This window comes from Stegostoma tigrinum, chromosome 6 (genome assembly GCF_030684315.1).
Source record: "Stegostoma tigrinum isolate sSteTig4 chromosome 6, sSteTig4.hap1, whole genome shotgun sequence".
Classification (NCBI taxonomy): Eukaryota; Metazoa; Chordata; class Chondrichthyes; order Orectolobiformes; family Stegostomatidae; genus Stegostoma; species Stegostoma tigrinum.
This window is the reverse complement of record NC_081359.1, coordinates 83,404,165-83,428,775: the sequence shown is the minus strand read 5'-3', so window position 1 is coordinate 83,428,775 and position 24,611 is coordinate 83,404,165. Positions and strand designations below refer to the sequence as shown.

Genomic DNA, 24,611 nt, shown 5'->3' with positions numbered 1-24,611 from the left:
TGATCCTTGCCAATCCTAGCTCCATTTTAAATTTCTCTCTTGTGAATCTTCCCTTGAGGTATTGGTTCTATGCTGAAATGTAGCATTACTACTGCCTCTTGCGATCTGGTACTTCATCCAAGCAGTCAGTGTGTAAACCTTGGCATAAAGCAGCAAGCTATTCAACTGCTGGGAGCATCACAATTTGGATCTCCAGACATTGCAGGCACATTGCAGCAGAAATTCTTGAAGTGTGTCAAACTGGCTTTTGATTCACTGGACAGTCTTCCTCACCATACCAAAGGATTCTAGACCGAACCTACTGATCCAATAGCTGACTAATTGAGATAAATCATAGTTGAAGATGAACTTTGAAAAAGAATCCAAATAATATTAAACTTAACAAAGACAGAAGTTGCTGGAGAAACTCAGCATATCTGGCAGCATCTGTGGAGAGAAAACAAAGCTAAAGTTTTGGGCCCAGTGACCCTTCTTCAGAATTATGAGATCTGTTTTATCATGAATAGGACTACACAAGCCTGTAGAATCCTTTGAATTTCCCTTAATAAGGAATGTCCACATCATCACCTCATAAACAAACGTACAGTGACACTGGCTTTGTGATTTCATTTAGTGAATAGATCGGGTAAGTTCCAGGTTTGTTTAAATCAAAATACTGCAGATGCTGGAAATCTGAAATAAAAACAGAAAGTGTTGGGGAAACTCAGCTAGTCTGGCAGCACCTGAGGAGAGAGAAACAGAGTTAATATTTTGAATCCTGTTGGATTTTCTTCATAGGTTTCAAGTTTGTCTTCCAGCTTGAATTAATTGGCTGAACTCTGACAGTTTGCACATGGATATCACAACTGAATGAGTGTGGTTCAGAATGTGGCTTTCTTAAATAAAAATGCTAGTCCTGACCGTAACCTAGCAACCCCTGTCTGAAGTCTGCTTGAGTGAACATTGGGCAAGAATAAGACTGAGTTTTGCTGTGATGCCTATTGGGAATGTATTGTCTGCTGCCACTTAATGTGAAGGTTCACATATGGATAATGGCCAGTCACCAGAAGGAAACAACAACAATTTAGAATTAGACAGCAGTGAGAAAGAAATATCTTCAGGTGGGAGCGGTGGGGATGGGAGAAAAATAATATTGAGCGGAAAGCAATTATATGTGCAACAGACACCACCAATTAAAGCATACACAGTATGATGACTTCATATCAGAACGTCTGTTTCAAAACACAGTGGAATCAGCCTGTGTGTTGTGTTAACATCTGCTAAGTGCTGGATGGTTATTTAGCTATTAATTCTCGTTGTAAATACTGCAGACTTGCTTTCTTAAGACATTATTGAACAGATGCAGTGCATTATTGTGAAAACATTAAGTCACTAATTAATCTGACATTAAGAATTATACTTGAAAAAACAGGAACTTATTTATTTATTTCTTAATGTAATCTCAAGATCTCCCAATACATTTCACACAAAGATCTGCTCTTGAATGGAAGTCATTGTTGTAGACCAAGACAGCAAGGACATAACTGACAAGTTAATTAGTCTTAAATACTTCTGTCCACTGTAAATGTGTAACGTTGTAATGAAAGTTAGACTGACACACCCACCACCTCAGCTAGGCTTTTGCATCCAGCTGCTATTATCTCCGACAACTCAAAGCTTCTCAAACTAGTTGCTCCTAGAAACAAAGACACAGAGTGCTGGGGGACCAAAAAAGCTTAGTTGGTCTGGCAGCATCTGTGTGGAGCTGACATTGTAATGCATTTTCGGAGCTGCAGAGAATAAGTTAGGTTTTGAGCTGTGAACAGAAAGACTGTGGTTCAGGTAGAATGAAAGGGAAATGTTACAGACAGGCTGGAGAGTAGGAGAGATTAAATCACAAATATGTCAAGGAACAGGAGGCAAAAGGAGCAGCAATGTTTGTAGTCAAGTGACAAAGCATTGGTCTAGAGTAAATGTTAATAACAAAATAAGGTCAGTTCTGACTGGGAGCAAAAACATTAACACAAGGTATAGATTGGCATTTCACAAATATAATAAAAAGGCATGAGTAGACATTCACTCTGGAATACAGGGAAACATGAGTTGAAAAATGAATAGAGACCATACAGAGAAGTATATAAGGTTTTGGAGTAGATTTGTAGCTCGGGTTGTGGATGTTGAGGTTGGTTGGCTTGCTGAGCAGGTTTGTTGTTCTGCATAGCAGCAAGGAACAAATATGTAGGAAGATTATGGAAAGATGCAGTAAAAACAGATGTCATAGTGGGTGAGTTTAACTTCCTCAGTAATGATTGGAACTCCCTTAGAGCAAGAGGCTTAGATGGGGCAGAATTTGTTACGTGTGGCCAAAAAGGTTTCTTAAAATGGTGTGTTGACAGCCCAACTAGAGAAGGGACCATACTGGACCTTGTACTGGCTGATGAGCCAGGCCAGGTGACTGACCTCTCAGTGAGAGAGCATTTTGGAAACAGTGGGCAAAATCTCCTAAATTTTAGGATAGCTATGAATAAGGATAAGTCATGACATTGTGGCAAGATGCTAAATTGGGGAGAAAAAATTATGTTAGTGTGAGGTAGGGGCTAGAGAGTGTTAATTGGGAGAAGCTGTTATCAGGCAAGTCCACATTTGACATGTGTGAATTATTTAAAAACCTGCTGCGAGAGTTCAGGATCGGCATGTTCCAATCAGGAGTAAGGACACGGATGGCAAGGAAAGGGATAGTTGGAGGAGAAGGGAGGTTATAAATTTATCCAAAGGGAGAAAAGAAGCATTTGCATAGTTTAGGAAGTTAAAATCAGACAATGCCCATGAGGAATATCAAGAAAGCAGGAAGAAATTCAAGCAGAAAATTAAAACAGCAAGAAGGGACCATGAAATGACCTTAGCAAGTAGGGCGAAAGAGAATCCCAAGGCATTTTAAATACACGTTAAAAATAAAAGGATAACTGGAGAGTAGGTGAGGCCACTCAAGGATAAAGGAGGGACCTTTTGCCCGGAGGCAGATCCTAAATGACTACTTTACATCAGTATTCACCCACAAGAAGGATATGGAGGAGAGTGAGATTTGTGTGGAGCATGCAAATATGCTCGAGCATTTTGAGATTAAGAAAGAAGTGGTGTTGGGCCTCTTGAAGAGTATTAAAGTGGCTAAATCCCTCGGGCCCAATGGTGTCTACCCCAGGTTATTGAAAGATTGCTGGGATCTGATCTTTGTATCCTCATTAGCCACTGGAGAGGTTCCAGAGGACTAGCAAGTTCATCTGTTCAAGAAAGGAAATAGGGAATAATCCAGGAAACTATGGACTAGTGAGTTTCACATTGGTGTTTGGGAAGCTTTTGGAGACAATTCTTAGGGTTAGGATTTATGTATGTTTGGAAAAGCATGGCCTAATTAGGGACGGTCAGCCTGGCTTTGTGCAGGGCATGTCATGTCTTACTAACTTCATTAAATTTTTCGAGGAGGTGTCAAAGGTTATCAATGAGGGTAGAGTAGTGGATGTTGTCTACAGGTAGTTAATAAGGCTTTTAAAAAAGTCCCTCATGGTAGGTTCATCCAGAAGATTAAGACGCATGGGATCCATAGTGACGAGGCGTCTTGGATCCAGAATTGACCTAACTGTAAGAAGCAGACCATAGTGGTGGAAAGGTGTTTATCTGGCTAGAGATCCGTGACTAGAAGTGTTCCACAGGGATCCAGACTGGGACCTTTGCTCTTTGTGATGCATATATATAAATGACTTGGATGACAATGTAGATGGGTGGATTAATAGGTCCACAGATGACACAAATATCAGTGGAGTTGTGGATAGTGTAGAAGGTTGTCAAAGGATACAGTGGTATATAGAACAGTTGCAGATATGGACAAAGAAATGGCAGATAGACTTTAATCTGTGTAAGTGTGAGGTGCTGCACTTTTGGAGATCAAATGTTAAGGAAAAGTATACAATCAATGGCAGGGCCCTGACCAACATTGATGTACGGAGGAGTCTTGGGGGTTCAAGTCGATACCTCCCTGAAAGTTGCCATGCAAGTAGATAGGGTGGTAAAGAGGGCACATGGCATGCTTGCCTTTATTAGTTGAAACATTGATTACAGGAGTCAGGATGTCATGTTGCAGTTTTATAAGACTTTGGTTAGGCCACACTTAGAGCACTGCGTTCAATTCTACATTACAGGAAGCATGTGGAGGCTTTTGAGAGGGCAGAGAGGTTTACCAGGGTACTGCCTGGATTAGATGGTATGAACTATAAGGAGAAGCTGGGCCAACTTGGGTTATTTTCTCTGGAATGGTGGTGGCTGAGGGGAGACTTGGTAGAAGTCCATAAAACTGAGACACATTGATAGGGGTGAAGGTCAGAATCTTTCTCCCACAGTTGAAATGTCTAAAACTAGGGGGTGTATGTTTACAGCGAGAAGGGAAAGCTCAAAGGAGATGACAGGGGCAAGTTTTTACACATATATTTACACAGCTAATGATAGGAATATGGAACACACTGTCAGAGATGGTGGTGGAGGCAGATATGATAGACCCATTTAAGAAACCTTTAGATAAGCACATAGAGAGATATGGACCAAGGGCAGGCAGAAAGGATTAGTTTAATTTGGCATCATGTTCAGCACAACATTGTGGGCTGAAGGGCCTGTTCCTGTGCTGTACAGTTCTATGTTCTATGATAAGTTGCTAGAAAGGGAAGAATGAGGAAAGCTCACAGCTGGAGACTACAACTGTATTTTCAGGATCCATTCTCATATCTGAACCTTGGAGAAGAATAAGGTGTAAGACAACTGCACTTTAGTCTGTACATCCTTGTTAAAATCTCGACTGCTATAGCTACAACTGTAATGTGGGAACAGGTCAAGGATGGCATTGCAAATGTTTACAAAGGCAAATGTGATGATAGACATTTGCATACCCAGGTCCTTCCAGCTGAAACTGGAGATTTTTGCTCTGTCTCAATGTTTGCTGCTCGTCATTTGGTTAAGAGAGGTTATTGATGCTCTCTATTCATTGGGCACTAATTACATTTCAATCTTTCTTGCTTGAGACAAAAATGCAGAGTGAATATGCAGCTTTACATGGACTGCTGGCTTCCCCATGATGCAGGATAGAATCAACCACGTGAATGTTCCTTTGCAGGTGCAGGAAGTCAATTCCTGGTTATACCAGAACCAAAAAGGTTGCCACTTTTTCACAGTCCAGCTGGTATTGGGCCACAGACAGCAAATCGCGTAGCTCAATCCTGTAATCCCAACAACGTTAAAGCTGCCTCCATTCTATGCCAGTTTGCTATCCCAGTTTTTTTTTGCTACCGCAGCAAACCAAAACATGGCTGCTGATTCCATTGGCGGAACCATTATGCAAGTGTGCAACACTAATACAATTAAAACATTGGTGGGGGAGCCTTGAACAGCTCTTAACTGAGAATACTTGGGTTTAGTCCACATCATCTCCACATAAGTGGCAAAAAATGTTTGACAGGAAAGAGCACAGGCAATGGCAGAGGTGAGGGCATAAATACAGCCGGCTTTTGAAATAATGGTAGACAGTAGATTCATGATCTATGAAATCAATGTCACTCTCTGAGGCACTCCTTACCCAGCCTGAGTAGTGTGTTGAAGGCCTGCTGTTGAGAGCCTGCAAACCCTCTCAACACTGTGGTCAACAACTAAGGTGGCAGTAACCTAAGCCTGCTGAGTGTGATGTAATAAGAGCTGTGACAATGACTACTTGATATTGCCTCATGGTTGTGTTCATAAGTGAGTATGCTTACAGAGGTGATTACTACTTCCACGCTGCATTCTAAGCACCATGCAAAGCCTTGTGCCAAGCTGGTTTTGTACCTCTCCTGGCTCCTTAAAATTGACTGGAGGCACCAATCTGAAAGTAGCCAGAAGCATGGATGGGGTGCTGGCCTCTGAAAGTCACACCCCTATCCTTAGCTCCAATGCTATCAACTAGCTTCTATCCACAATCCCAAACCTGTCAGATGTAAAAGAAAAAGTAACTACATTCTCATCTTTGAATTCCCCTAAAAACTAGGCCTTGACTAACGAGATTTAAGATCCAGAAGCTCCTGGTTTGTGATATGCCAGCAGCTTTTGGCAAGCTGGGACACCACTGCCAAGGTATGAAATAGGCTGAGAAGCACACAGCTTGCCAGCCAGCTCTTAAGCTTATAGGCATGTGATCGGGTGAGACTTCTCCGCGGTGGGATGACGAGTCAGTCGACACCTAACATGCTAGCCCCTTCACTTGATATCCAATAAGGAAAATCTTGATTGTTAACGTTGTCTCTTTCCACAGTTGCTGCCTGATCTGCTAAGTATTTACAACTATTTTTGTTGTTATTTCAAATTTCAGGCATCTGTAGTTTTTGCATTGGCTCTCTGAAAAATTCTTAACACATCAAGTATTGTGTTACGCCTAGTCATTAATGTTCTTGTACAGATAGTCAATCTAAGTACTCAAATGCAGAGTTCTCTGCTACAGAACCTATAAGTGACCTTGCCCCCACCTCCAGTGAGCTGACATGCACATTACTCTTGTGATGTATGCCATTTCACTTGGATCAGTGTGAAATCAAACAGTGCTGTGCCCTCAACACCAAGCTCTTCTTGATGTTCCTTCACTGCATGGCCAGTTGGACCTTTCCAGTGTTTAAAAGAAAATGGGATGTGGGTAAAGTTCTGATGCAGAGATGGTGGGAGGGTGTGTAAGATGTGCACATTATACTACATACAATTTGTAAAGCAGAAGAATTTGTGGGATGAGGTAATAGTGAGATATGAGAAAGAAGGTTAGCTTTGGTGATACCTTCATTGGTTATACCCAAGCTACTTGCCATGGACTTGTCGTAGGCATCTCAATAATGGCTAACACTCCTTTTCCATTGGGTTAGGAGATGTAGGCAGAGATGTCAGCTCCTGGTTAATTTCTGTGGCCCTGTGTCACCTTGTCTTGCAAGAGAAGAGTCATTTCATGGGCTGACATTCGTCGCCTTTGAATGACGTAACTGTTAGGGTTGGCCTTGTCGATGCATAGAGATACCAGCATACTAGTTAATTCAGGTTACCTCAGCTGTGTAATCCACCGATGAGTTCCTGATTCTGCCAGTATAACAACAAGTGTCATTGTGAACTGTGAATAAGTAATGGCAGGTTAATCAGTCTGTGCCTCACCTGTGCTCCTAGTGGAGGACAGGGAAAAAATTGTCAACTTTCTATCCGAGTAGCATTGTAAATCTAAAAATAAAATTAACAGTAAAAAGTAGCGGAAAAACAAAGTAGTAATAATAATGAAAGACTGGTGGGCACCAATCTTTCTCGTTGCCAAGGAATAGTGAGCATCAAAAATACTCACAAAATTGAGTTTGTGCATGCTTCCTCCCTGATATTGAAATATCCTTCCAAAGTTTCTGGTGACAGAGCACTACTAGGTATAATACCAGTGCTACTAATAATATGACCCATGCATAGTTGGCTTTATGTAATTTTTGAAAAACAGAATCAAACTTGCATTGATGATGTGAAGAGAATTCACATTTATACTGGTGGTTAGAAATACCATAGTGGATTGATCCGCCATTTTAATAGCCCAGTTCTTGAAAGCAATTGACTCAGTTGTTTGGATTGTTTCTCTAGTTATCTCATGGCTGAATTCATATCATTGTTACAATATAATACGTTCTTGTATGCCATGGGTACATCTTTGATGGTTGGGTTACTGGAGCTATTTCGTTCTGTGCTAACACAGTCAGCTGCCACTGTATCTTTTGCTTGATGTGCAGCAATCTTGAATGCTTGTGAAACCCAAAGCAAGATCTTATGATAAGTTATTGCATATTTAGGAAAAGTATACTGAGTTGATAGAAAAATATATTTGGGAGCCTCTGGCCAGCAGCTCTATTTACTTTATCCTTGGCAAATGACCACCTGAAAAATACATGTACGTGAAGACATCCAAGACACAGATTCAATCTCTTATTTTGTGTTGTGCACTTGTCCGGTTCCATTATTGTCAGAAATACACAGCAGGCCAGGCAGCATCCAGGGAGAGAAACACTTTTGAGGAGGAATTTAATACTCCCCTGGGATAGGCTGAGAGGTGGTAAGGCAGAATATTGGGTCAGGAAAGTGTAGGATGGAGAGCCTGTGACCTCTCAGTCAAGACTATTAGATACTTAAGGATATCATTCTGCCACTGCTGGCATTCAACCAGCAATGGACAAGTGTGCAGGGGTTATCTGGGCAAAGTGCCAGGTAGCCTGGTAGGGAGATGTACCTTTTAAGCATCTTACAGGCAACAGAGAGAACTGTGCAAGGAAAAGAAGGGCAAGAAGGAGAAATATCTCACTCCCCCTCTGTCCCAAAGGGACCTCCCACCCTGGCCCTGATAATATTGTTTCACTCAACTGCGCTCCAGATCTCGAGCAATGAATTTCTTCCTCTGCCCCTTTCTGCACTGGTTGTGGCCACCAATCATGAGGCAGTATTTCTGACACTCAGGTGAAAGTGTGGAGAGAAAAGAAGTCAATGACCCTGATGGCAGCCAGCAGAAAAAATAATTGGAACTTAATCTCAACCAAACTCCTGGAAATCACCACACACAGGGGCGCCACTGACTCTCCTAGCCAGGGTACAAATCCACTAACATGATCATTAAATTTTGGTCAGTGTTTCAGGGTGATAATGACCCCAATCAGAACTTTCCAGATTTCCATGAACTGCAGTGTTGTGCTTTTCCATTGCTATTAGGTATTTTTATTTATTGTTTTGCAACTATTCGTTTGAAGCTTTAACTTTTAATTAATGCTAATTTCAAAGCTTTTGTAATATTTGTCTTTTATCGAATCATAGAAAAAGTGTAAAAATCACAAATAAAGCCAGAATTAATCTGATTTTGTATCTTGTTATTTTTATATTATTCATATGATAATGCTGTTGCTACAAACAGAAATATTGCCGAAAGAAGACACATGCGTTGAAGCTTTACATTTCGTAATCAGGACAGTTTGCAAGGATACTCATTTAAGGGGCAAGTCAAAATACTATGTGAGTGAAGAGTGCTGACTGGTTGACAAGTGGACTCTGATTGGTAAAGGTGCTATGATGGAGAATGCACCAGATGATCCATCTGATTTAAGGAAGGATGCGAACGCATTTCAGCTCAGAAAGCTTTTACCAGACCAATACCTGTGATGGGAGGATTGTCAAATGATGAAAGGTTGTACAAGCTAGGTTTCTATCTGCTGTATGTTAGAAGAGTAAAAGGTGACTTGATTGTAAACATACAAGGTCCTGCGAAGTCTTGACATGGTAGATGCAAAGGGGATCTTTCCTGTTATGGCAGAATCTTGAACTTGGGTATTACTGCTTAAATATCAGGGGGTCACCCATTTAAATAGAAATGAGGTGTTCTTTTCTCACAACATACTTGTTTTTTAGGAAGAGTTTGGTAGATTCTTGGTAAGCAAAGGGTGAAGGTTATCAGGGTTAGGTAGAAAAGTCGATTTGTGGATACAATGAGACTAATCAGGGTCATATTGAATAGAGAAGCTGATTCAAAGTGTTAAATGACCTAATCCTATTCCTTGCTTGTATGTTTGAGTAACTCACAATTAACTGCAAAACTTTATTTAAATTTTAACCAGTCAAGTTGACTTTCATTGCTCAAGGCAATAAATTAACAACAACAGCAACAAGGCAACAATTAACAAATGTTAATGTAAGAAGGCATGATGTGTATATATGCTCTTTCTGTCTATTCATTAGAAAAGTTGGTCCCCTTAAATTGGTATTCTTGCAAATTGTTCTGATGAATATAGGATGAAAAGTGTCAACAAAATGTATTTTTTATAGCAGTAAGGATTAATAATCCCCAAAGAATTATTAATAAACAAGAGTATTTAACTTGTAACAATTTGAAATACACTTTTACCTCATTGCTCAGTCCACAGAGGATTCACTTTGAAACAAATTTTGACCAATCCAACATTTTTTGTTTACCTAAATCATCAACTAGCTTTGTCCATGCACTGCATAAACTGGAAATGAAGAGATTGTTTCCATTTTGTTTAATGTACAGCTGCCTCCACCAGTCCTACTGTGCACCAGTTAAAAAGATTACACAATAATGCACCCTGAACTTCACGAATGAATGAATGCTTCCAGCAGTGAAGTGATAGTTATAGAAATTCATTACAGATTCAGGCTTGCATGTCTCACGTTGATTTATTCACACATGGCAAAGCTGCATAACTTGTAAAACAATATGAGAGGTGAAGTATGAACAAGTGTTCTAAATTATAATTTCATGTAACATTTGACCGTTTTTAAGGAAATCTAAAATGTTTGCTCATGTGGATCAGGAAGCTGACACAAATAGGTTATTTCCAGCCTCATACAATTCAGTGAAGATCTTATATATTTCATTAATGAAAAGAACATTAAACATTGCCTGTGTGTGAAAAAAAACTTTGTAAGAGACTACTTATGTATAACATTGCAATTGCCATTTTCCAAAAGCTTTGACGTTGGAAAAGTCTTTAGTACGACAGGACTGAACTAAATGCGAAGCAAATTTAAGATATGTGTCCATTAATTTAATTGCTCAAATCATTCTTAATTAATATTATAGCCCTGGTTGGCATTTAAGCTTCAAACCTACCCCTGCTGCTCAAAGCCCTGAGAATCAGTCAACCTGCTAATGAATTTCAATCCATTCAATTCTTCATCATTGACTTGAGCTTCGACTTGAGTCTGATTATGACTGGGGCAATACTAAATAAATTGTTTTCATTTAAGCTAAATTTAATCACTAAACTTTAATAAGGGTTACAAACCCAAGGAGTGATTTACTTGAGGAAAACTTTCACAAACATTCTGATGTGTTGTAATACACAGTCATGGGATGCTGATCTGTGTAATGAGGGAAAAAAATCAAATAATTTGTTCTAGTGATGATGTTTGAAGAATAAATATTGGTCAGGGCATATCTTGAAATAAATGAAATGCAGAGAGACTGAAGCAAAGTAGACTAGGCAAAGTCTATTTTTTTAGACTACCTACAGTGTGGAAACAGGCCCTTCAACCCATCAAGTCCACACTTCCCCTTGAAGCATCCCATCCAGACCCATCTCCCCATAATCCACACACCACTGAACACTATAGGCTATTTCCCATGGCCAATCCACCTAGCCTGCACATCTTTGGACTGTGGGAAGAAACCGGAGCACCCAGAGGAAACCCATGCAGACGTGGGGAGAACGTGCAATCTCCACGCTGAGAGTCACCCGAGGCTGGAATCGAACCCGGGTCCCTGGTGCTGTGAGGCTGTAGTGCTAACTGAGCCACTGTGCTGCCCGTCTAGTAAGGAGCATGGACACAGCATGGAGCAGTTGGGTTGAATAGCCTTAGGCTAATCTTTAAATGTAGACTCTTCTCTTTACATCAGTGATAATGGGAACTGCAGATGCTGGAGAATCCAAGATAATAAAATGTGAGGCTGGATGAACACAGCAGGCCCAGCAGCATCTAAGGAGCACAAAAGCTGACGTTTCGGACCTGGACCCTTCATCAGAAAGCATCTGATGAAGGGTCTAGGCCCGAAACGTCAGCTTCTGTGCTCCTGAGATGCTGCTGGGCCTGCTGTGTTCATCCAGCCTCACATTTTATTATCTTCTCTTTGCAGTCAGGTTGTGATCACAGTGATCAGTTGTTAAAGCGAGGTTCGGCAATTTGCTCAGGAGTGCAAGTAAAGATTTCTTCTTGATCTTTTAAGGTACTTTGTGTACTTTATTCAGTCAATGCTGTCTTGATAACTGGCTCCCTTAATCTTTTCTGCTTTTATTACAGTCTTCCACAGCTTTTATCTTTATGTTAATAGAAGCCCTGCACATCCAATGTTTCCATCGGGAGATATAAGACTCCCAGTATTCAGACATTCACTCACATCAGTTGCAACACAGACAGTGCAGCCTTTCTTCATCCTATTAGAATTAAAGCTGTCTATTAAATCACACTTCACAGTTATAATTACAAAATTCTGAGAAATGTGGGAGTAACATCAGATAAGCCACGGGAAGCAAAAATCTCACATGTCTCATCTCAAGTGTATTATTATCTCTCAAATGCTTCTTTCTTCAACTGCAGTTACCTGACACATCATGAGCAGAACGGTTTTCAATCTTCTACAAAAAAGACGTCTTTATTTAATAAGGACAACTGAGTATTGAAAATACATATAACAGGTAGTCTCAATTCTTCTGTAAATCGTCACTGGTGCATAAATGAAACAGAACAATAAAAATATATAATTAATGGGCAGACAATAGTACCCTTATTAACTCTGTTCTCAGGGTCAGAGTACAAAATTCAAGATCAAATTAAACTATATTGCCTATACAGTCCAAATTTAATTGATTTGTTTGAATTATAGACAGAATTGTTTGTATTTTAAATTTTGACAGGAAGAGATATTTTTCATTCAATGTTTTTTCTGCAAAGTGATAAAGAAGGTTATGTGCTATAAGTAAAACTAATTCATGAAAGATCATGAGAATAAAAGAATTAAAGGGCATTCATTCCAATAATTCAGTGCATAATTTACTGATGGTTTTGCATTGTCCTTCTGCAGCTTATGCTGTTTGAAGCATATGCTTGAATACATGAGTTGCCGTTTAGAACTGAGATTGTTGTGACTTTTCATCTATTTGACACGTGCTGGACCAAGAATCTAATCATTCCGAAATCTTGACGGGGCAGAGAGACAGATTGGAAAGTGAGTATTGGGTGAAAGGGACTCAAGGGGAAATAGGAAGCATAAAGAATGCAAATGCCAATGCAGGAAATCATGCAAAGAAATGCAGACATTGTAAGCAAATTATTTTGCTCTTCATTTGTATGCATATTATTTGGCAAGTGGCAATGACTGCTGTTTAGCTTACATAATCCATAGAGATGAATCTTTTCATATTTATGTAAATAGTAATGTGGTGATTTAGCTACATTTTCCTTTTATGCAAAGGAAGAGTAAAAATTACTTACCAATCTCAGTTTCTCTCCACCTGAGCATCCTTTTAAAGTAACATATTCCTCACACTTTTTACCTCCTTCCTGACTCCCATGTGATGCCCATTCTTCAGCCTCCTATGTCCCCATGTGTTACCTTAAAATGCCTCTTTTCTCCACATTCACCCGGTGGAGCAGTTTCAATGGGCCTAATTCTGCTCCTATATCTTATGGTGTTATGGTCTAAGGTTCCTGCCCCAGAAATTTGTCTTCCACTCTTCTAGGTCCCATCTTTCACCCCAAATTCCCTTATCTCCTTCTCCCACCAGAATTCCATTTCATAGTCTCAATGCCCTCAGCTCAGCCTTAAACTTCCAATTCACTAGTCTCTCTCCATTTTTCAAGCACAATCCCAATACCCCATTCCCTATTCTCCCTCTACTCATCTAAGTTGCCATTCTTAACCTTTACTTTTCCAGATGCCTTCTCCTCATCCACCAATCTTGAGCCCCCACACCTCCTGTCTTCTTCTGAGATTGTTAGTCCATACTCATTTTTTCCAACTGCAAAGAGTTCCAATCCATGGTCATCGTCGCCTCTCCTTTTCTTCTGTCTTCCATCCCTGATAGCACTCAATGTGTGTCTCTCTCCACTTATGATCCAGGCCTTAGTCTGATCACTCTAATGATGATTCCAACACAATGCAGCACCCAGTGGCTGGCTTCATGGAGTTCAAGCTTTCTTTGCGAAGAAGCTGGTGATATCTGCTGCTGTAACAGAAAGCTAGACAGGAAAATGTTTCCTGGAAAACAACAGAACAGCAGGAAATCTGTAATGACAACATCCCAATAGCTATCAAAGAGCACATATAAGTAAAACAAGCATTTATGATAAACTCTCCCTTTCACATCAGAAAGCTCCCATTCCTCTGTCTCAGAAAACCATTCCACATTACCAATGCCAAACCCTTCATGTCTGGCTAAAGGTTTATAGGGTAGTGAGTCACTGAATATGAAAAGCAAACCATTAATATAATCTAGCTTGATAGGATACATCAGGGTTTTTATTTGCGTCTTAAAGTTATTATTAAGCAAAGGGTTGTGAACTTTATTGATTTTCTTCATCTAAACATTGTATTATACATAAATTTATCCCAACTCTGTGTGAAAATTGTTCCTTCACCCAGTCGTTAAATCGCAAAAAGGATGTTAGCCTGCCCCATCTGTGGTGTAAAGATCATGATTCTTTATCAATTTTGTTGAAGTATCTGATATTTACAAGCCTGTAGGTGTTTGATTTGTCTATATAAACATCATTACAATCAGAGCATCTCTTTCAACCAATCAGGACTGACTGATTATGTTCATGTGAATATTTTATACAATAGAATACATGGTTTTCAAATCTGTCTCCAATAACTCAATGTATTTGATCACCTTGTCAACCAGACATGCCATTCAAACAAAATCCGAAAACGAACTTAGATATGTGCAATCCCTGAAGGCAAGTTTGGTGTTCTTTTGCGTTTTTGCAGAGGCAGCCAAAATGGTTGCAAGATGATGCTTGTGTTAGTACCTTAACTAAAAAGAACAATTTGAATTTTCTGTCCATGAAAATAACGACTTGAAGAATGTTTCTTTTCAAAACTAAAATGTCACTTTAATGATTCACATTATTTATTCTGACTGATATGTCCTTTGTGCTTTTTGTGTTTGTTTGTACAGATTATGTTCAACACAAGTTACAAATTCAGTATATACCTCAGCATTGGCTTTTTGCGGCTAAAGCATAAAGTGAGCTTCTATACAAAGTTTTTTTTTCATTTTTAATGTATTCTTGCGATGTGGGCATCACTGATTGGCCAGAATTTGTTGCCCTTAAGAAGGTGGTAGTGAATTGCCTTCTTGAACCACGACAGTCCATTTGCTTCAGTTAGACCCAAAATGTCATTAAGATTGGATTTTAACCCATTACACCTAAATGACGCTATGTTTCCAAGTCAGGGTGGGGAGATCAGAGATAGTTCGAAAGTCTGTGACAACTACATCTGCAGGAATTAAGTCCAATTGCAGCTCCTGTCAGACCACATGGATTGGTTGGAGGGGCAGTTGGATACAATTAGAAACATGCAGGTGTGAAAAGCATCAAACAGGGGAGTTTTATAGCCATTGTCACACCCAAGATTCAGAGTGACTGCTAGAAGGAGCAAGTTGACAGTGCAGAGGTGCCCTGTGGCTATCCCCCTCTCTCACAAGTACACAGTTCAGATACTGCTGGGCTGGAATTGTCTATCAAGGGACAGCGACATCAGCAGCCAGAGTGGTGACACCATAGCGGGGTTTGTTGTATAGCAGGGAGGGTCAAAGTACAGCAGAACAGTCCTAATAGGCACACAGATAGGCATTTCTAGATGTTCCAGGATGGTGCATTGCTTCCTTGGTGGCAAGGTCAAGATGTCTATGCGCGGGCGCAGGATATTCTCAAAAGGGAGGATAAGCAGCCAGAGGTTACGATATACATTGGTAGTAACAACATCGGCAAGAAGAGTGATGAGTTTCCACAAAGAGAGTTTGGGGGTTTAGGTAGTAAGTTGAAAAGGAGGAACTCTAAAACTGTAATCTCAGAATTATTTCTGCACTATACGCCACAAAACTGGCAATAGGAAGGCAGTGCAGTTAAATACATGCTAAACGACTGGTGTAGGAGGAGAACCTTTGATATGTGGATGATTCGGATATCTTTGGTGCAGGTACAAGAAGGATGGGTTGCACCTAAAGTGGAGGGGGGGGGGGGATGGCGCATTCATATCCTGACAGGGAGGTTTGGTAGTGCCACTTGGGAGGGTTTAACTAGTGTGATGGGGGTAGCATCCAAAGCAGTAGGTCAGCTATTGAAATGGTCAAGGAGGAGTTCGAGACTAAAGGCCAGTAAGGCTGAAAGGAAGAACAGAAATGGAGTGGTTACTGAATGTGGCAGGACTGACGGTCTGAAGTGTATTTGTTTCAATGTAAAGAATATATCAGGTAAGGCAGATAAACTTAGAACTTTGATTAGTACGTATAATTATGATGTTGTAGCTATTACAGAGACTTGGTTGTTAAAGAGAAAAGACTGGCAGCTTAACAGTCCAGGATATGGAGGAACAGATACATGGATAGATTATGGCATAATGTAAAATTAACAGGGTTGTTGTGGTGGGTGATTTTAACTTCCCTTACATGGACTCACTGTCAGGGGCTTGGATGAGGTGACATTTGTCACGTGCATCCAGAAGGGTTTCTTGAAGCAATATGTAAATAGTCCAACTAGAGAAGGGACAATATCCAACCTTGTGTTGGAGGTTGAGCCTGGTTAGATGATTGAAGGTTCAGTGGGGGACCATTTTGGGAACCATGACTGTACTTCCACAGGCTTTTACCTACTTATAAATCAGGTCAAGAGTAGTCCTTGGGTGAAAGTATTATTCTGGGGGAAGGCTAACTACCACAATATTGGGTAGGAACTGGGAATGTACATTAGCGGCAACTGTTCAAGGCTAAATCCACGTCTGGCATGTGGGAACCTTTTTAAGGCAAGTTGTTTAGGGTTCAGGACCAGCATGTTCCTGTGTAAGTAAGGCTAAGGATGTCAAGATTCAGAAATTTTGGATATCAAGAGAAATCATGAGCTTATTCAGAAAGAGAAAGGAAGCATACATAAGGTTTAGGAAACTGAGAACTGACAGAGCCTGAAAGAAACCAGGAATGTACTGAAACAAAGAATTTGGAGGGCTAAAATGTGCCACCAAAAGGCCGTGGTAAACAGGACTAAGGAAAATCCGAAAGCCTTTTATTTGTGTAAAAGGAGCAATAGGGTAGCTAGTGAAAGGCTAGGTCCTCTCAAGGACAAAGAAAAAAATTCATGCATGTAAGTGGAGGATATGGGTGAAGTACTTAACAAATACTTTGCATCAGTATTCACAAAGGGGAAGGACGTGATGGATGGTGAGTCTAGAGAACAGTCCAGAAGATAATTAAAAAGAGGAGGTGTTGTGTGAGTTGAAAAACACGAAGATAGACAAGTGCCCTGGACCTGATGGGATTTATCCAAAATACGGAGAGAATTGAGAGGGTAAATTTCTGGGGCATTGTACAAAATCTTTGTAGCCTCTTTAGTGACAGGAGAGGTCCCACAGGACAGGTGAATAACCAATGTTGTTAATCTAGGAAAATACAGGCAGGTCAGCCTTATGTCAGTGGTAGGTAGATTATTGGGGAAGATTCTTAAGTATAGAATTCATTCACATTTGGATAATAATGGATTTGGTAGCATTAGGCAGCATAACATTGTGTGGGAAGATTCATATCTCATAAACCTAATTGATTTTTTGAGGAAGTGAAAAAGATGATTAATGGGAGCAGAATGGTGGATGTTATCTACATGGACTTCAGCAAGACCTTTGACAAGGTTCCTTATAGCAGGTTGATACAGAAGGTAAAGTCACATGGGATCCACAGTGAACTGGTAAGATGGATACATAACTGGCTTGGTCATAGAAGTCAGACAGTAGCAGTGGAAGAGTTTTTTTTCTGACTGGAGATCTGTGACCACTGGTATTCCACAGGGGTCAATGCTGGCACTCCTTTTGCTTGTAATATATATAAATGATTTGAAGGAGAATATAGGTGGTCTGATTAGTACATTTGCTGATGACACAAAGTTTGGTGGAGCTGCAGAGGGTGAGGAAGATTGCCAGAGGATTCAACATGATATAAATAGGCAGGAGACTTGGGTGGAGAAATGGCAGGTTGGAATTTAGTCCAAACAACTGCAAGGTGATGCATTTGGGAACGTCTACTGCAAGACAGAAATGTACAGTAAACAGCAGAACCCTCAGAAGCATTAATATTTAGAGGGACCTAAGAGTGCAGGTCCACAGTTCTCTGAAAGTGGCAACACAAATGGATAAAGTGGTCAAGAAGACCTATTGTCATGTTTGCCTCTATTGGTTGAGTCAAAGAGCATAAAAATTGTAAGTCATGTTGCAGTTGTGTAGAACTTTAGTCATGTCATGTTTGGAATATTGTATCTAGTTCTGGTTCCTATACTACTAGGAGACTTTGGTGAGGGTACGGAAAAGCTTTACTAGGATGGTGTCTGGTTTGGAGGGTACTAGGTATGAAGAGAGATTGGAAAAACTGGGCAAAAGCTGAAAGAACTGCAGCTGCTCAAAATCAGAAACAAAAACGGAAATGGCTGGAAAAGCTCAGCGGGTCTGGTGACATCTGTGATGAGAAATCAGAGTCAACATTTTGGGTCAAGGAACGGTCATTCGACACAAAAAATTAACTCAAATTTCTCTCCACAGATGCTGCCAACCTGCTGATCTTCTCCAGCAGTTTGTTCTTTTGTTGGAAAAACTGGTCTTGTTTTCACTTCAACATTTAAGCTGAGGGGCAACCTGATAGAGGCTTTCAAATCATGAGAGGCATTGATACAATGGATAGTTGGGTCTTTTCTCCCAGAGTATAAATATCAGTTACTAGGGACATTGGTTTAAAGTAAAATGGAGAAAGTTTAAAGGAGACATGGGAGGCAAATCGTTTACACAGAGAATGGCAAGTGCCTGGAATGCACTGTCAGATGAGGTGGTAGAAGTAGATTCAATAGCAATGTGCCTTGAGAGGTGCCTTCACACATATATGAATAAGCAGGAACTAGAGAGATAAGGACTGTGTAGAGCCAAAAGGTTTTTAGATTAGAAAGGCATCATGTGTTGGCACATGCTTGGTGGACCAAAGAGCCTGCACTGTTTGTTCATGGTCTTTTATGCTCCATGTGCCTGCTTCCCATGTTCTTCTAGATGATAGTGATCATGGGTTTAGAAGGTGCTTCCTTAGGAGTCTTGATGAATTTCTGTATTTTGTCCTTAAAGCTGTTACTGAATTTGGTGATGGACAGATTGAATATTTGTAGATATGGTACAAATCAAACATGCTGCTTTACACTGAATAGTGCAAGCTTCTTGAGTGCTCCTGGATTTTCACTCCGCCAGGCAAGTGGGGAGTGTTCCATGTCACTGAGCAGGTTATCGCGAAGCAAGTGCTATTTGATGGCACTGTTGATGTCACCTTCCTTTACTTTATTGATGATTCAGTGTAGACTGATGAAGCTGTAATTATCTGGGTTAGATTTCTCCTGCTTTTGTGAACTTGGTTAATTTTTTTCATTGTTTGGTAGATGCCAATGTTGCAGTGGCACTGGAACAGCTTGGCTGGCGTAACAAGTTCTGAAGCTCAAGTTTTAAGTGCTATTGCCGGATCGTTGTCAGGGCCAATTGCCTTTGCAGTATGCATTGACTCCAGATATTTCCTTGTAGCATGGAGAATGAATTTGATTAGCTAAAGAAAGTCATCTGTGATGCTGGAGACCTCTGGAGAAGGCTTAGATCTGAACCATTGGTTGTGAATCACTTGGTTCTGTCTATCACTTGTTGCTTATGTTATCTACTAGCTTGATGGTAATGGTAAACTGGTGACAATGTTGAGCCATGAGGATGCAGATAGTGTTTCAGTATGATTTTCTGCTGTTGATGGCCTACAATGTCTCATGGATACCCAATCTTAAGTTGTTAGATCTGTTTGAAATAGATCTCATCTGAAGTATTATCCCCTCTTTGAAATGGTTAAAAATGGTGGTGCTGATGTGTTACACATCAATTATGGAGTCTGAGCTCTTGTGACAACATATTTTTTGTCATATATGTTGTGATTTTGAACTATAGACAGTGATTGTAGAAGGTCCTACAATGTTTCATTCACAGAGCTGACCAGGTATCCTCTCCTACGCTTACCACCCATCATTAATGTACATGCTTGCAAGTTATGATCATGGAGGTCTACAGCACAGAAAAAGGCCTTTCGCCTATCGAGCCTGTGCTGGTCAAGAACAACCACCTCTATTCTAATCCCAATTTCCAGCACTTGACCCATAATGGATAGCCAATCCATTTTGGTTGTGTTATGAACAGACCTTACCTGGCCATCATGTCTTGTGGTGGGGTAGGTTGGATTTCACACCAGAGCTTCTGACTACCTATTGTGCCTCAATACCTTCTTCACCAATGTGGTGTCATCAACAGAAAAAAATCTTTCAACATAGTTTGCTGAGAAACATAAGCTTCCAGTCTATCAAACCTTGAAAATAAACTGTTCTCCAGTAAAACTAATAGCAGACTTGAAGACATTGATCAAAAATTATTATCCGGGTCAATAGCGGTTGGCATACAGAGATACATTCTCAGGTATATGAGTGCAATATTTCATTATTTTTAAAGAGCTTCTTGTTAATTGTTGCTGTTAAATTTCCAAAGAAATTGTGACTCAAGCTTCACCATCAAACACAGCATCAATGAAATCAAATCAAGCAAAACAGGCTGTAGCAAGGCCAGTGATAATTTCTTACTTGATTGAAATCATGCTGCATATTTCTAACATGAAGGTGACAGACAATTCATTAATTCCTTTATGTTTGGAGCCCATTGCACTTCTGCCATCACTTTTCGTTCCACTGTTGTTCACATGAGTGGGTTGCGTGCAAAGAATCCAAATAATCCTGATTTGTTGCATCTTTAATCTGAGACAGGTAATCTAATGTGTCTTATAATCTTCTCTGAAAGATCTAACTAAGACAATTTACGATGCAGTGCCAGTGTTCAAAGTGCAAAAGTTGTGATTTTGTATCAGCTGCCCTGTGATATGGCTGGTCCCAGGGTAAGGCTCTCTAATTCATTCTGATCCTGGGGGAGAAAGGAACTGCACCCTCCCCCACACTTCTTTATTCAACATCTCTCTTTTGTTAACTACAGAAAGGTTAACTTAAACTAAAGGATTTATGTTTTACAAGGAGCCAATTTAACTAAGCTTTCTCATGTTAAAGAAAGTGTGTGTTTATAAGTTACTAAAATGCAGTGAAAGATAAAACACAACACATACACTCAAAAAAAAATGTGAGTAAAAAAAAATTATTGCTAAATCAGTCTGTGTAGATTAGATGTTGAAATGCTGTGGCTATTTGGCTGGATGTTTCCAATGGTTTTGACTGACAGATGAGCAATTAGTTTGATAGGTTCCACAGAACTGATGGAAAGAGTTGTCCAGTTTCCTGTTCAATTGTGGCTTTTGATGGTGATTTACTTCCAGTAATCAGAAACAGAGAGAGAGAGACCTTCCTGACTTTTCCTTCTTCCCCTCAGGTCTACGGCTGTCTAACAGATGTCCCTTGCTGTAATTCTAAACTCACAAAGCAAGTGAAATTAGATTAATTTAATTGCAAAATGAAAAAAGGAATTAAATAAAGACCAGCAAGCACACTCACATGCTCATATTCATTCTCTTAGTCTTGGTAAATGTTACCTTTTCAGTTCTAACAGGTCTCTTTAGGTTCTGGACAGGGTGCCTACAATTACATTTGATTTCCTGGTAATGCAGCTGATTAACAGATGGTGCAGTTGAAAGAAAATAACTTCATCACATTAATCTAAAGTCTTTGACTTTTCCATAGAAGTGACTTGTGATCAGTGTAGACTGTAATCTCTGGCTATCTATTCTGGGCATAACATATATGCTTTCAGCCAATATAAAATGGAGTGTTTCCTCCATTACTATGGAGTAGTGTTTGTAATGTGTGTTTATTGTTTGTTTCAGAAGTACCTCATTTGTCTTTCTATCCAGGATTTAATGTCTTGGTGAAGGACAGCCCCTACCTCGATGCTTGTCAGACTGATGACCACGTTAAAGGCTTGGTTCGTTTGGAATTGCAAGCATTTTAAAGTGGCTTTTGGCCTTTTAAAAAGAATGTTGTTTGCAGACTTGGGCTTTATTTCCCCTACATGTCCTAGATAGGTCATCCCCACCTTACAAAACTTGTTCTTTGCAAGTGTGTTCTCCTTGGAAAAGGTTGAGCTTTTTCAACTTTACAAGCAGAATTAGTAAATTAAGGTTTTAATAATGGCTTCTGTTTTAAGTGCTCCAAATCTGTCAAATTCCAGCTTTGTCTGATTAGACCATTTCCTGAAGATGTGGAATTTCAGATGGCATATCTCCTACCTTAATTGGTGTGCATTTATTATGACTAACCATGATAGGGTATCTTAAATTAAGCCCTCCTTTTCCTGAAGGTGTTCCAAATAATAAAGTTGTTTTTAAAGTATGTACAATGTCCCAATTTACCTGAATTTCAGACCAAGGTTGGTAGAAAGCATGGATCAGGTTTCAGTAGTAACAAAGAATTATTATTTATTCCAAGTAATTAGCTTATAGCTACAGGTAGACAAATAAGAATTGTTGCATATAACACAGCTAACTAAAACTCTAATCCCTCATAAACTGTCCCTTACACACGCACACAGAAACAAATAGGGAAAGTTGACTATTGAGAGAGACAGGCTTCTTTTCCCCCTTCCCTATACTCTGTAACTTGTTTCAAGCCCCAAGCTGCTCAGTCATCCAAATACCAATCACACAGCTGTTGTCAAACAAAAGCTCTCTATCACCAAGGACTATCAAGTCCACAGACCAATCAGTTCTGATGAAGTCACCACACTTGAAACGTTAACTCTGCTTTCTTCCTACAGATGCTGCCAGACTGCTGAATTTCACCTGCAATTTTTTCTTTGTCACAACTCAATCAACTTCTTATGAAAGCTAAATCAATACATACCCCCACCTCCAGGTCATCTATATTCTGAACTTTAATTGCTGCTTGTTCAAACATTTTTCTGCAATGCTTGTCATGGGTCATCAGGCTTAACAGGCTCAGGCTATTTTCCCTGGAGCGTCAGAGGCTGAGGAGTGACCCTATAGGGGTTTATAAAATTATGAGGGGCATGGATAGGGTGAATAGCCAAAACTTTTTCCCCCAGGGTAGCAGAGTCCATAAGTAGAGGGCATAGGTTTAAGGTGAGAGGGGCAAGATTTAAAAGGGACCTAAGGGGCAACTTTTTCATGCAGAGGGTGGTGCCACAGGAAGTGGTGAATGCTGGTACACTTGAATATAGGCCAAATAGAACTAGATTTATTTAGGATATCTGTTCGGCATGGATGAGTAGGACCAAAGAGTCTGTTTCCATGCTGTACAGCTTTATGACTCTGTCACTCTGTGTCGCTTGTTTATAAAAATGCAGCTATTCTTTCAAGTACTTTAAAAAACAGACCATTCCTTTTCAGTCTACAGTTTTTAAAAAACACAAAAACAAAAAGCTGGAGTCATACTTCTAAAAGCCTTTTCTGCTGCCTCCCATTCAACAATTCCTCCAGCAAAATAATTTTTTAATGCAAGTTTACTCTGTAGTAATCAGGATCAAAATGTAGTGGCTATTTTAACTGCCATGCTAACCATTTCCAAATGGTTTTTAAAAATACTTCCCTCTCTGTCCCATCAATTTGTGAACAAAATTACAACCAGGTTGTCTCAGATCTTATGTCTGAGCAAGTGGTGTCTGCAAGGGATCCAGGAGGATTCCTTCACCTGTCGCCCCATAGTTGAGTTGATTTAATTTAAATTCCCTTTCCTTCTCTCTTTGTTGGATTTCTCTCTTCTCTCCTCATACTTAACATGATTTCATTTTCCCCTTTCATTCTTTCATTTTACTCTCATTCTCTTGCTTTTCCTTTTTTTTGAAAGTTAATTTTGTGTTGTCAGACTTTGGACAACATCACAATCCCAAACATCTCCTTAAATCTTTAAACTGTCTAAAGATCAGAGCTTTTTAGTTGACATAAGTAACTTCTCCTAATTCTCCTAGAAAAACAGAGGCATCAAATGCAGGCTATTCTGTACTTATTCATTATTCATCCTTGATATATATTACCCTCCACCATCTGTTCAGCAAAACAAGGTTAACTTACAATGAATGAACATAGAACATAGGACAGTAGAGCACAGTACAGGCCCTTCGGCCCACAATGTTTTGCCAACCGATTATCATACTAAGATAAAACTACGCTCCATACCCTACTTTGTACTATCATCTATGTGCTGATCCAAGAGTTGCTTAAAATTCTCTAAAGTATCTAACTCGATGATCACTGCTGGGAGGGCATTCCACACGCCCACCACTCTCTGTGTAAAGAACCTACCTCTGAGATCTCTCCTATACCTTCCTCTAATCACCTTAAAATTATGCCCCCTTGTAATAGTCATTCCCACCCTGGGAAAAAAAATCTCTGGCTATCCACTCTATCTTTGCCTCTCATCATATTGTACACCTCTCTCTAGTCACCTCTTATCCTTCTTCACTCCAATGAACAAAGCCCTAGCTCCCTCAATCTTTCTTCATAAGACCTGCCCTCCAGTCCATGTGGCATCCTGGTAAATCTCCTCTGCACCCTCTGTAATGCTTCCACATCCTTCTTATAATGAGGCGACCAGACCTGAACACAATATTCCCAGTGTGGTCTCACCATGGTTTTATGGAGCTGCAGCATAACCTCGCAGTTCTTAATCTCAATTCCCCTGCCAATGAAAACCAACATGCCATATGCCTTCTTTATAACCCTATCAACTTGGGTAGTAACTTTGAGGGATCTATGGATGTGAACCCTAAGATCTCACTGTTCCTCCACGCT

The 24,611-nt window shown here is 40.0% G+C and overlaps 1 protein-coding gene across 1 annotated transcript in view; it reads left to right on the top strand.

The window, feature by feature from the left end:
• Positions 1-21,814, top strand: part of LOC125453572 (E3 ubiquitin-protein ligase TRIM62-like) — an 81,513-nt gene extending 59,699 nt beyond the window's left edge. Inside the window, exon 7 of the mRNA XM_048533338.2 lies at positions 21,690-21,814. Within this exon, the coding sequence (XP_048389295.2) occupies positions 21,690-21,814 (125 nt within the window). The remainder of the gene's footprint in view (positions 1-21,689) is intronic.
• The last annotated feature ends 2,797 nt before the right edge of the window (positions 21,815-24,611 follow it).